The 13,333-nt window shown below is 38.2% G+C and overlaps 1 protein-coding gene across 3 annotated transcripts in view; it reads left to right on the top strand.

Annotated features, from left to right (window-relative positions):
• Nucleotides 1-13,090, top strand: part of lsamp (limbic system associated membrane protein) — a 200,415-nt gene extending 187,325 nt beyond the window's left edge. For all 3 annotated transcript variants that reach the window (XM_058745324.1, XM_058745325.1, XM_058745326.1), the window contains 4 exons: nucleotides 838-969; nucleotides 7,147-7,267; nucleotides 10,648-10,796; nucleotides 10,901-13,090. In XM_058745324.1, the coding sequence (XP_058601307.1) occupies nucleotides 838-969; nucleotides 7,147-7,267; nucleotides 10,648-10,796; nucleotides 10,901-10,998 (500 nt within the window). In that variant the 3' untranslated portion in view covers nucleotides 10,999-13,090. The remainder of the gene's footprint in view (nucleotides 1-837; nucleotides 970-7,146; nucleotides 7,268-10,647; nucleotides 10,797-10,900) is intronic.
• Nucleotides 13,091-13,333: the final 243 nt, after the last annotated feature.

Genomic DNA, 13,333 nt, shown 5'->3' with positions numbered 1-13,333 from the left:
TCACATGTATGTTCATCCTGCTCATTACCTGATCATTAGCTGCTCATTAACACTGCATAAGAAAGAATTGAGTATTAATAGATGCATTAAAGCAATCAGATCACAGGTGTGTGTGGGTATGTGTGTGTGTGTGTGTGTGTGTGTGGAATAAACTACAACACAAGTGTGTTGACATGAATTAATAAGCATGAGAATCTGGAGGTGTGTGTGTGTGTGTGTGTGAACATTGTGTATTTATTGTGTGTCTCTGTGATCTTTCGGTTTTGCTGAACTTTGCCAATTTCATGGTTTTACATAAATTAGTATTCACTAAATAAATGCATTATGCCTCACTGTGGTAAATGATGCTTATGAATAAAACATGAATATACAAATGAACCCCCCACTCACTTGTGTTCTGAAACGCTTTTCAACTTCCTGATGAAAAGCTGACCAGATCAGAGTGAGTGTGTGTGTGTGTGTGTGTGAGAGAGAGAGAGAGTCTGAGTTTAGTGTTTGTGTGTTTATGCGAGTGTGTGTGTGTGTGTGTGAGAGAGAGAGAGGGAGAGATAATGTTTTAATTAATGATGAACATGATCTGATCACTAAAGCTCCTGTTGGTCTGATGTTCTGAATCTGTTGCTCATGTTCTGTATCATCAGCTCAGTCTCAGCAGCTGTTTGTTTTATTAAGTGTGATTCTGTTCAATCAGGTCTGGTTTGTTGATGTTGCTGGAATGTTATGATATTTTATTATATATGATGTTAGTGCTGAGGTTAGTGATGTGACGCATGTGTCTGAGGAGCCTCACATGCGCCCTCTTCTGGACACTGATGATTGTGTGTGTGTGTTTGTCAGCCGAGGCTCTGGACGTGGGCGAGTATCTGGAGATCTCTGGGATCGTTCGCTCTCAGGCCGGACGTTACGAGTGTAAAGCGAGCAATGATGTCTCCACTCCTGATGTCAAATACGTCAACGTGGTGGTGAACTGTGAGTAGATGTTTGAGATCAGGCTGATGTGTTTCCTATCTGGTGTGTGTTAGATCAGACTGATGTGTGTCCTATCTGGCGTGTGTGTGATCAGGAATGCATGAATTAGCTTTTCTGCTCAAGAAACAGGTAACATGTTTCGTAGCTTGGCAATGTTTCTAAGATGAAAAATGCTGTTTTTGTAACATGAGAAATATGATTTTCAAAAAGCTGCTGTCTAATATAACACCCAAATTTTGGACTGTAGAGGATGTAACAGTACATCCGTCTAGATGCAAATTGTAATCCAAGAGATTCTGTGTACTGTTTTTTTTTTGGTCCAATAAGTAATATCTCTGTCTTATCTGAATTTAATAGAAGAAAATTATTGGTCATCCAATCTTTTATATTTTTAACACACTCTGTTAGCTTCGATAATTTAGAAGTTTCATCTGGTCTTGTTGAGATATATAGTTGAGTATCATCAGCATAACAATGGAAACTAATCCTGTATTTTCCAATAATTTTACCAAGGGGTAACATGTATATTGAAAATAGCAGAGGACCTAGGACAGATCCTTGTGGCACTCCATACTAATACTGATAATTGAGATGATTCCCCATTTAAATAGACAAAGTGATAGCGATCAGAAAGGTAGGATCTAAACCATCTTAAAGCCTGCCCTTGAATACCCGCAAAGTTCTGCATTCGATCTATGAGTATGTCATGATCTATAGTGTCGAACGCAGCACTAAGATCAAGTAAAACTAGCAATGAGATGCAAGAAGCAAGTTAATTGTAATTTTAACAAGTGCAGTTTCTGTGCTGTGATGGGGCCTGAAACCTGACTGAAATTATTCATAGACATAATATTTTTGCAGGTAGGAGCACAGTTGAGCAGACACCAGGGGCGTGTCTACGTGGTGGCCTTCTCTTCTTTATACTTAATTTTAGGCTGTTTAAAGTGTGATCTTAATAACAAATGTTGAGAGCGCATAATGTTATGCGATAGCGCCTCCTAGGAATGCACGAACGAATCTCTCCACTCGCAAGCAGATTTCCTTCACTCTCATTAACTGGACGTGTGCTTTTAAATACACATTGTTCTTTTATGAATTGTCTCTGCTCTCTTTTAGATATTGTGTTTGCATGCTCAAACATTGTCCTCGCATCACTGAAGATCAGAAGAGTTTGGGGATGCAGATGTCATTCCCGAAACTTTGCAACGTGTGTGTGGCTGAAAAACAATAGTTCTACATAAGAATTGATTATAGCCTATAAAGCTTGCAAAGAGAGCTGCCTTTAAAATCACTAACAAGCTGTCACTTTGTTCATCGTGATTTCGCAAAGTTCTGTTATGACCAATGAATCTCACACTGCGCAATTAATATATTATTTACATCGTATATGCACTCTGTATGTTATTGTAACGGTTTGCACGGAGCAAGGAGAACGCAGGAGACGAGGAGAACAATCAATATCCTTTCAATGAAGTTTTGCCAGGAAACATGGAGCATGGGGGTAAGACAAACAATACTGGACATCGGAGACTGGGAAACACAGGGCTTAAGAACACTAGGAAATCAAACGAGGAAGAACAGAAACAGGTGAGGAGTAATTAAACACAGATGGAGACTAATGAACTAATAACGAAGACAGGAAGGACCAAATAAGGAAAACCAGGAAACAAACGGGAACATACATGTTATAATGAGAGGATTTGATTGTATAACCAGCACGGAACAAAAACTGGTGTGTTGCAGCCTTTATGTTACGAGAACCAGCATGCACTGTCATGAGGATGATGAAAGTGTATTCACTTGAGTAAAGCCTTGAAGTCCCTTTAAGTGTTTTTCTTCATTGAATATGTACGATTTCTCATGTGGTAACATATAATTTATTTGATTTTATTCAACCCAAAAATATGAATTTAATCAACCTATACACTGGGTTACAAAAACAGGCAGAAATAACTTAAGATAGCATTTGCAGTTTAGCACTACTTAATAGACTACCATATACGCCCTCCCCCTCCCCATTGTGCTCATTTTGTGGCCCAGCCTACATCCCCCCCCTTTAAAATACTCTATTAATACACTTTATTAATAACTGCCAGCTTGAATGGTTTTGGGACGTGACCTAGAGAGAACGATGAGTTAATAGGTAACACTTTAGAATACTGATCCTTTGTTAATGAATAACTACACAGGAACAAGTGACTAATGCACTATTAACATTGTAGTAACTACTATTACCTAACAAGAAACTCTGATTATTTATTTAGTAAGTAATAGCGCTCAGTTGAAACTGGTAGTTCACTATTAGCTAATCAATAACTACTATTTTTTATATATATATCCTGGAGAACTACTAAGAACTACTGTATACAGGTTCATAATTAATGTGAATTATGCATAATGTATAATTAATTCTAAAATGAAGATCATGGTAACCCACTAGTAATGACTCAAGAATTATCAAATCCTTCTAAATGAACTACTAATTACTTGGATCAGTATTCTAAAGTGAAAATCATCATAACTTCCTAATATTGACTGATGTCATTGTGAGCTATTGAGATATGTTTAAGGTTTTGGATAGTAATGACTCGTATGTTACTACATCCTTCTGAAGAAACTACTAATTATTTGGATCAGTATTCTAAAGTGAAGATCACGGTAACCCACTAGTAATGATTTAAGTGTTACCAAATCTAGCAAAAGGAATTACTAACCCAAACCTTATAAAAACCTCAAAAGTTTACAATGACTTCAGGAATTACTAGGGGGTTATCACAGTCTTCACTTTAGAATACTGATCCAAAAAATTAGTAATTCCTTTAGAAGGATGTAGTACCACCTGAATAATTACTATCCAATACTTTACAAAACCCTCAAAAGCTTACAATGACTTCAGTAATTACTAGAGAATTATCATGTTATTCACTTTAGAATACTGATCCAAATAATTAATAATTCCTTCTGAGGAAGTTGGTAATACTCGAGTCATTACTAGTGGGTTACCATGACCTTTACTTTATAATTAATTATTCATTATGTATTATTCATATTAATTATAAACCTGTATACAGTAGTTCTTAGTAGTTCTTGGGGAGGTATGAAAAAATAATAGTTATTGATTAGCTAATAGTGAACTACCACATTAGACTAAGCACTATTACTTACTAATTCATTAATCAGAGTTTCTTGTTAGTTACTAGTAGTTACTAGAGTGCTACTATTGCGTTACTCATGTGTTCTTGTGTAGTTACTCATTAATGATGGAACAATATTCTAAAGTGTTACCAGTTAATAATATTAACTCTAATATTAGAAGCGGTTCTTCTGCTACAGGTAGCAACTCTTTCAGTAGTTTAGTGGGTACAGGATCTAATAAACATGTTGTTGGTTTAGATGCAGTGATAAGTTTATTTAGCTCTTCCTGTCCTATAGTTGTAAAGCACTGCAGTTTTTCTTTGGGTGCAATGAATGAAGCTGAATTGCAAGACGATGTAGATCCTATATTTGTTATTGAATTTCTGAAGCTATCTATTTTATCAGTGAAGAAATTCATAAAGTCATTACTATTAAACTGTGAGGGAATATTTAGTTTGGGTGACGTCTGATTATTTGTTAATCTAGCCAATGTGCTAAATAAAAACCTTGGATTGTTTTGGTTATTTTCTGAGTTTGTGGATATGCTCGGTCCTTTCAGCTTTTACAGCCTGTCTATAGCTGGACATACTGTTTTCCCACGCAATTCTAAAAACTTCCAAGTTAGTTTTTCTCCATTTGCGCACAAAATACGAGTTTCTTTCTTGAGAGAATGGTATTACTCAGTGGTGTAGTGGTGCCTGGAGAAGTGGGTATACTCTTAATTTATGCCCCCATTTTTTTTTAAACGGCCCGGCAAAGGATGAACAACCTGTGTCATAAACAGTGACATGTAAAACTAGTCTTGCATATTTAGTTCACTCCAAAATGGGCCATTAATATTTGCACACTGTCACTTCTGATAAAACTTCTGCTGCTTGAGTAAGGATCATTATGAAAATAATATTATCCACAGACGAGGTGCAGATTTTGCAATAAATAATTTAAATAAATAAATAAGTATATAAATAGACTGCAGCAACCGACATTTTGTCAGAACCTCTAGTAAATTACATGTTATTTTGTTTAGTTGTTTGTCTGTTCAGAATTGTGGGAGAATTGTGATCTCTATTTGAAACAAACAAAGAAACAATTGTGATTCTTAATCATTTCAGAAGTGAGGGGGACAGAAATGTCAAATATAATAACTTTTTTGTCTAATTGACAGGTTTTATTATGATTATTATTATTATTTATTCAACATTACCTCTTGCTTTTAATTAGCTGAGAAATCAAAAATACACTGCTGGACAATAACCAATAATTTATAATATTTTTCCTGCATTTTCCTAACGACAGTTTTATGATTTGTTTAGCCTATTTATTACATTTTTTTCCCATTTTTATCACAGAATAAGGCAGAAGATATATTACATAGCCTAGTAGCCTACCTATTGCCAAGTGTAAATATTAATAATAATAAATGCTATCAATTAGCACTGCATTATTCAGAATCAGATGCTTTTTTATTACCTGGAGATGACTTGAAAAACACACAAAAACCATATTGTCGCAATCATGTGTTTACTGTCTTCACGTTTCTTTTTATTCAGCTTAGCTTCACTAGAGATGGCTTTGGCTTCAGTGATAGCTGGATTCTTGCACGTCGTGACTTGTAAGTTAGTACTTCAATGAGGCTCTTTCGGACTTTCTGCGCGAGACCGCCTTCCGGCTTCGAGTAGCCTATAAATGAAACATACACTGCATGAGAGTGTTTACGTCTCGTTCCTGACCACATCACTGTCTTTACTGGATGTTTTTAGGGAATATTTGCATTTATTCACATGCGATTGGATTAGTTACTCATATGCTGGACTGACATGATTTTGGCTAGTGCAGGACACTACTGAATGATGCGCATCAGAGGGGATTTAGGAGTGGGTATACGGAATGCCGACTGATAAAGAAGTGGGTATACGCCGTATACCTGCATATAACCTCCACTGCACCACTGGTATTACTGTTGTACCATGGTGCAGTACGTTTGTACATAGTCATTTGTATTATCGACGTGAATTTTAAAGTCTCCGACGATTAGCACTTTATCAACAATAACCATTCTGAAAGAAAATCTGCATGTACACTGTGTGTGGCTCATTCTTGTGTGTGAGATCAGACTGTGTGTGTCTCGTTCTGTGTGTGAGATCAGACTGTGTGTGTCTCGTTCTGTGTGTGGCTCATTCTTGTGTGTAAGATGAGACTGTGTGAGATCAGACTGTGTGTGGCTCATTCTTGTGTGTGAGATCAGACTGTGTGTCTCATTCTGTGTAGATCAGACTGTGTGTGGCTCATTCTGTGTGTGATCACACTGTGTGGCTCATTCTGTGTATGAGATCAGACTGTGTGTCTCATTCTTGTGTGTGAGATCAGACTGTGTGTGGCTCATTCTGTGTGTGAGATCAGACTGTGTGTGGCTCATTCTTGTGTGTGAGATCAGACTGTGTGTCTCATTCTGTGTGTGAGATCAGACTGTGTGTGGCTCATTCTGTGTGTGAGATCAGACTGTGTGTGGCTCATTCTGTGTGTGAGATCAGACTGTGTGTCTCATTCTTGTGTGTGAGATCAGACTGTGTGTGTCTCATTCTTGTGTGTGAGAGCAGACTGTGTGTGTCTCATTCTGTGTCTGAGATCACACTGTGTGGCTCATTCTGTTGTGTGTGAGATCAGACTGTGTGTCTCATTCTTGTGTGTGAGATCAGACTGTGTGTCTCATTCTTGTGTGTGAGATCAGACTGTGTGTGTCTCATTCTTGTGTGTGAGAGCAGACTGTGTGTGGCTCATTCTGTGTGTGAGATCAGACTGTGTGTGTCTCATTCTGTGTCTGAGATCACACTGTGTGGCTCATTCTGTTGTGTGTGAGATCAGACTGTGTGTCTCATTCTTGTGTGTGAGATCAGACTGTGTGTCTCATTCTGTGTGTGAGATCAGACTGTGTGTGTCTCGTTATGTGTGTGTAAGATGAGACTGTGTGAGATCAGACTGTGTGCCTCATTCTTGTGTGTGAGATCAGACTGTGTGAGATCAGACTGATATGTGTCTTCACAGACCCGCCGTACATTAAGGAGGTGCGTAGCTCCGAGACGCCGGTGGGTCAGGCTGGAGCTCTGCACTGCGAGGCGTCTGCGGTTCCTCAGCCTGAGTTTGAGTGGTACAGAGACGAGCGCAGGTCAGTCACTCAGAGAACACAGATTATTCCCAGAACATTCCCAAAACATGTGTGGTAGAATGCAAATAGAATGTTCTATTTAGTTTGCAAAACATTCCCCTAACCTTTAGCTAACATTCTTGTAACATTTATTTGATCTCTGTTCTTAATATCATTTCCTCTTCAGTATAAAAATATATTTTCTAATGTTTATATATATATGTGTGTGTATATATATCTGCTCCATATATTTCAGACCAAGAAAATAAATTCACATTTCACATTTGAAGAGAAATCAAGCAACTTAATTTGCTGTCTGTAACATATGAACATAACACATTTGAATAAAAATAATGAATAAAGCCTAAATGTAGGCTATAAACTATAAGATTGTAAGTGTATTTTCTAGCCCCTGAAATACTTTTTAAAATTACTTTCAAAAATATATTTCATTGTGGTGCCTCAGTGCCAGAATATATATATATATATATATATATACAGTGGGGCAAAAAAGTATTTAGTCAGCCACCAATTGTGCAAGTTCTCCCACTTAAAAAGATGAGAGAGGCCTGTAATTTTCATCATAGGTATACCTCAACTATGAGAGACAAAATGAGAAAAAAATCCAGAAAATCACATTGTAGGATTTTTAAAGAATTAATTAGTAAATTCCTCGGTAAAATAAGTATTTGGTCACCTACAAACAAGCAAGATTTCTGGCTCTCACAGACCTGTAACTTCTTCTTTAAGAGGCTCCTCTGTCCTCCACTCGTTACCTGTATTAATGGCATCTGTTTGAACTCGTTATCAGTATAAAAGACACCTGTCCACAACCTCAAACAGTCCAACTCCAAACTCCACCATGGCCAAGACCAAAGAGCTGTCAAGGACACCAGAAACAAAATTGTAGACCTGCACCAGGCTGGGAAGACTGAATCTGCAATAGGTAAGCAGCTTGGTGTGAAGAAATCAACTGTGGGAGCAATTATTAGAAAATGGAAGACATACAAGACCACTGATAATCTCCTCGATCTGGGGCTCCACGAAGATCTCACCCGTGGGGTCAAAATGATCACAAGAACTGTGAGCAAAAATCCCAGAACCACACGGGGACCTAGTGAATGACCTGCAGAGAGCTGGGACCAAAGTAACAAAGGCTACCATCAGTAACACACTGCGCCGCCAGGGACTTAAATCCTGCAGTGCCAGACGTGTCCCCTGCTTAAGCCAGTACATGTCCGGCCCGTCTGGAGTTTGCTAGAGAGCATTTGGATGATCCAGAAGAGGATTGGGAGAATCAGATGAAACCAAAATATAACTTTTTGGTAAAAACTCAACTTGTTGTGTTTGGAGGAGAAAGAATGCTGAGTTGCATCCAAAGAACACCATACCTACTGTGAAGCATGGGGGTGGAAACATCATGCTTTGGGGCTGTTTTTCTGCAAAGGGACCAGGACGACTGATCCGTGTAAACGAAAGAATGAATGGGGCCATGTATCGTGAGATTTTGAGTGAAAACCTCCTTCCATCAGCAAGGGCATTGAAGATGAAGCGTGGCTGGGTCTTTCAGCATGACAATGATCTCAAACACACCGCCCGGGCAACGAAGGAGTGGCTTCGTAAGAAGCATTTCAAGGTCCTGGAGTGGCCGAGCCAGTCTCCAGATCTCAACCCCATCGAAAATCTTTGGAGTCCGTGTTGCCCAGCGACAGTCCCAAAACATTACTGCTCTAGAGGAGATCTGCATGGAGGAATGGGCCAAAATACCAGCAACAGTGTGTGAAGACTTACAGAAAACGTTTGACCTCTGTCATTGCCAACAAAGGGTATATAACAAAGTATTGAGATGAAATTTTGTTATTGACCAAATACTTATTTTCCACCATAATTTGCAAATAAATTCTTTAAAAATCCTACAATGTGATTTTCTGGATTTTTTTTTCTCGTTTTGTCTCTCATAGTTGAGGTATACCTATGATGAAAATTACAGGCCTCTCTCATCTTTTTAAGTGGGAGAACTTGCACAATTGGTGGCTGACTAAATACTTTTTTGCCCCACTGTATATATATACACACATACATACACACACATTTAATTAATTAATTATTTTACCAAAATAAGAGGGATAATACAAAATGCATATTATTGTTTATTTAGTACTGACCTAATTCCTGAATAAGATATTTCACATAAAAGATGATTACATATAGTCCACAAGAGAAAATAAGTTGAATTTATAAAGATGACCCTGTTCAAAAGTTTACACCCCCTTGATTCTTAATATTGTTGTTCCCTGAATGATCCGCAGCTGTGTTTTTTAGTTTAGTGATAGTTGTTCATGAGTCTCTTGTTTGTCCTGAACAGTTAAACTGCCTGCTGTTCTTCAGAAACATCCTTCAGCTCCCACAAACTCTTTGGTTTTCCAGCATTTTTGTGTATTTGAACCCTTTCCAACAATGACTGTATAATTTTGAGATCCATCTTTTCACACTGAGGACAACTGAGGGACTCATATACAACTATTAGAGAAGGTTCAAACGCTCACTGATGCTCCAGAAGGAGAAACCATGCATTAAGAGCCGGGGGTGAAAACTTGAATTTGAAGATCAGGGTAAATTTAACTTATTTTGTCTTCTTGGAAACGTAAGTATCTTCTGTAGCTTCTGAAGGACAGTACTAAATGGAAAAGAAAAAAGATATTTAGGCAAAATAAGAAAAATGTACACATCTTAATTCTGCTCAAAAGTTTTCATTTGTATGATTCCTCTTATTTAATAATTAATAGTTATATAATTAACATTTTGCAGATTCTGCAAGTTGTATGTAAAATTTTGACTTCAACTGTGTGTGTGTGTGTGTGTGTGTATACTATGTATATATATATATATATATATATATATATTTTTATATATATATATATATATATATATATATATATATATATATGTGTGTGTGTGTGCAAATTTTTGAATCTAATATGTATAGTTTATTTAATTATATTTTATTTTATTTTAATTTACAAAAATCCATTTTAATAGCTATAGTTTTACAATAACAATGCTGCACAGGAGAAATTCATCCTGTCTGTCTATTACCACAATGAGAAAAACAACATACATGAATGAATGAATTAAAGAACACAAACACCTGAATGCAATTTTAAGAAAATTAAGGTTCTTACAGAAATCAGTAAATAAAATAAATTAATAAATATAATAATAAATACATTCAGTACTAGATTTGACAGTTGAACTGCATCGGATCATTTATGTTATTTAGTTTTCATCCATCTGCTAACAGACAGTAAAGCAGATTTAAGTAAAGTTATATATATAGAATCAAGTTGAATGAAGATTTACAGTAATAATAATCTGTCAGTGTTTGTGTGTGTGTTTATCAGACTGTCCAGCTCTCAGAGCGTCAGTATTCAGATCAGCGGCTCTCGTACGCTGCTGGTGGTCGCAAACGTCACAGAGGATGATTACGGAAACTACACGTGTGTCGCCACCAACAGACTGGGAATCCACAATGCCAGCGTGTTCCTCTACAGTGAGAGTCTCACACACACACACACACACACACAGACTGATGTAGTTCAGCATGTCGACCAGCAGATGGCGCAGTTTACCAACATGTCTCTCTCTCTCTCTCAGAACCTGGCACTGGGCGGGACATCAATGCCTCCGGCTGCGTCTGTCAATCATTCTGGCTCCTCCTCCTGTCTGTTCTCTCGGCTCTTCTGAAGTGTTAATGTTCAGCGCAGACGCTCTGAACGCGATCGATCGTCTCAGACTGTTTCCATCCGTCCATCCACGCTCACCGTTACGCCCCGGCAGGACGACCGTCTTATTATCAGGAAAAAAATATGACATGGAGAAAAGAAAGAAGGTGCTCTTTTTAAGACAAGAATATTGTCATTTAACCGGTTCAAGCGCTGACTTCCAGTGACGCCCGTCTGTCTGTCGTCTGAGTGCATGTATGTGATTTACCACAGAAACCCAGAGTCAAATCATCAAGAAAAATGGTTCATTTCATTGTGTTTTTCCATAATACCCTGCAGCCTGTTCCCAAATCTGCCTAATGTAAACTAATGAAGGAGCGTTAGAATCATGTAAAGTCGTTTAGATGTGGTTTAAAGCTAATGACTAGCAGAAGGGACTGAAACACAGTATTTTCTCCTGAATCTTCATCATGAAGATTCTCCGAGATCAGATAATGTTTGAGACGCTCACGTCCATCTGTGTTTGTGATGATTGATTGGAGAAACTTTTCACAGAGGCAGAACAAATCCCGCCCCTAAGCCCCTCCCACGTGTAGCCCCGCCCAGACACACTAAACCCCTCCCACTCCAGGCGGATCTGCAGGTGTTTCTTCAGGGTTCCTGTGAACTCTCTCTCTCGTGAAAAACAGTTATTTTGTAGGGAAACCTGTAGAATTCTGTGGAATGATTTTTACCGTGGTAAAGCGTGAGATTCGTCCAGACCCTCGTGTCCTGAACCTCGTCTTCTGCGTGTCTGTGAAATCGTATGAACTCTGAATTGTACGACACCAATGAATGCTTCGCTTCGATTCGCTGCTCATCCCGTCGCGTCTGTCGCCTGTAAATATTCTTTTGAATCGAATGTCCTCACATGGAAACGAAACGAATCTTCAGTTCAGGTTTGTTCAGATGTAGTTCGTTATCTGCGGTGGCGCTTTGATGCTTCCTGTAACAAACTGAAATTAGATACTAAACGTAAAGATTTTTAATACAAATATTTAAATATCTTGTTCTAAAACTAGATTTACCTTTGAAGCGGCTGCACTACTATTCTTATTTATAGAGACTGATCATTTCTGTTCGTTAGTTATTATAATAGTAGTTGTACAGAAATGAGCTGAATCCACTAACTGCCAAACGATTATAAAAAAAAAACGATATAAAAAAGCCATTTAAGAGATGATTTACACACACACATGCATTCGTTTTCTTTGTCGTTGAATTTATGCGTCCCTCCCTGATTTTCTTTTTTACTAGTTTTCTTTTTCTTTTGATTTTCTCAAAGAGCAGATTGTGTGTATGCTTTCATATATAAAATACATTTCAAAAGTATTATGAATCCCTTCTGGGTTTACAGTAGTGAGCTCTTCAGCCCTTTGATTGACAGCTCTCTCAGCCAATAAGCTTTCAGCGTGTGAGCTCTGATGCCTTGATTGGATGAACCCGTGTGTGGCTCGGCGTCTGGTTTTTAAGGGCTAGTCGTGTGTCTCCTGTAGTCCGCAGAAGCTCTCGCTCGTGCCCTGAACACCGATGTTTGGGTTTGATGCGATCCAAAGTCAAGCGTCCTGAAGTCCGGATCAGGACTCGTGTGTTTTCTATCCGAACGCTTCTGTACAGCTTCACTGCAGCGTGTGTGTTTAACAGTTACACTCAATGAGGATCAGCTGACTTTAATTTCACCGTGTTTAGTGTGTGTGTGTGTGTGTTACTCCTGATGCTCTGTAACATGACGAGAAAACTGGACCCTGTGTTTTTGTCGATCCTCTTTTGCTACGGGACGCCGGAGTCTCTAGAAAGAGATTTTCTGGGTCGTTCGACTGACATCTTCATGAAAAGCAATGAACATTTTCTAACTGTGTTTATTTACTCTAAAATTACTGCAGTCATTTTTTAAACCCTTCTGCACTGTAAAGAACTCATGAAGTGTTTAAAATGGAAATAAAGTCATTTGAATTTGTTGTATTTCAAAAGTGGGTTTAAGAAAAAAAAAAAGATTGTAATTTTTGGTGAGAAAATGAGGCTTATGAACTCTGTTAATCATGTAACATGCAAATAAAGGAATATAAAGATTGTTAGAGCTCCCTTTAAATGGCTGTTATTGTGTTTTTTAACTCTATTTGAAACGAAGGGTCAGTGTAAACCACTTCACAGATGTCATCATGACACTCATGAGCTGTGTCCCAAAGTTGAGTTTGCGCCCTTCCAAGACTGGATTTGAAGTGCGATTGCGTCACAGCATCACAACATAAGTTGTCCAATTCAGGATGCGCTCTCTGAAGACCGTATTCCAAGGCCGATTGCGTCACTGCGGCGCTACGAAGGCTGC

This window comes from Onychostoma macrolepis, chromosome 15 (assembly GCF_012432095.1).
Source record: "Onychostoma macrolepis isolate SWU-2019 chromosome 15, ASM1243209v1, whole genome shotgun sequence".
NCBI classification, from domain to species: Eukaryota; Metazoa; Chordata; class Actinopteri; order Cypriniformes; family Cyprinidae; genus Onychostoma; species Onychostoma macrolepis.
This window is presented reverse-complemented; position numbering and strand designations above follow the sequence as displayed.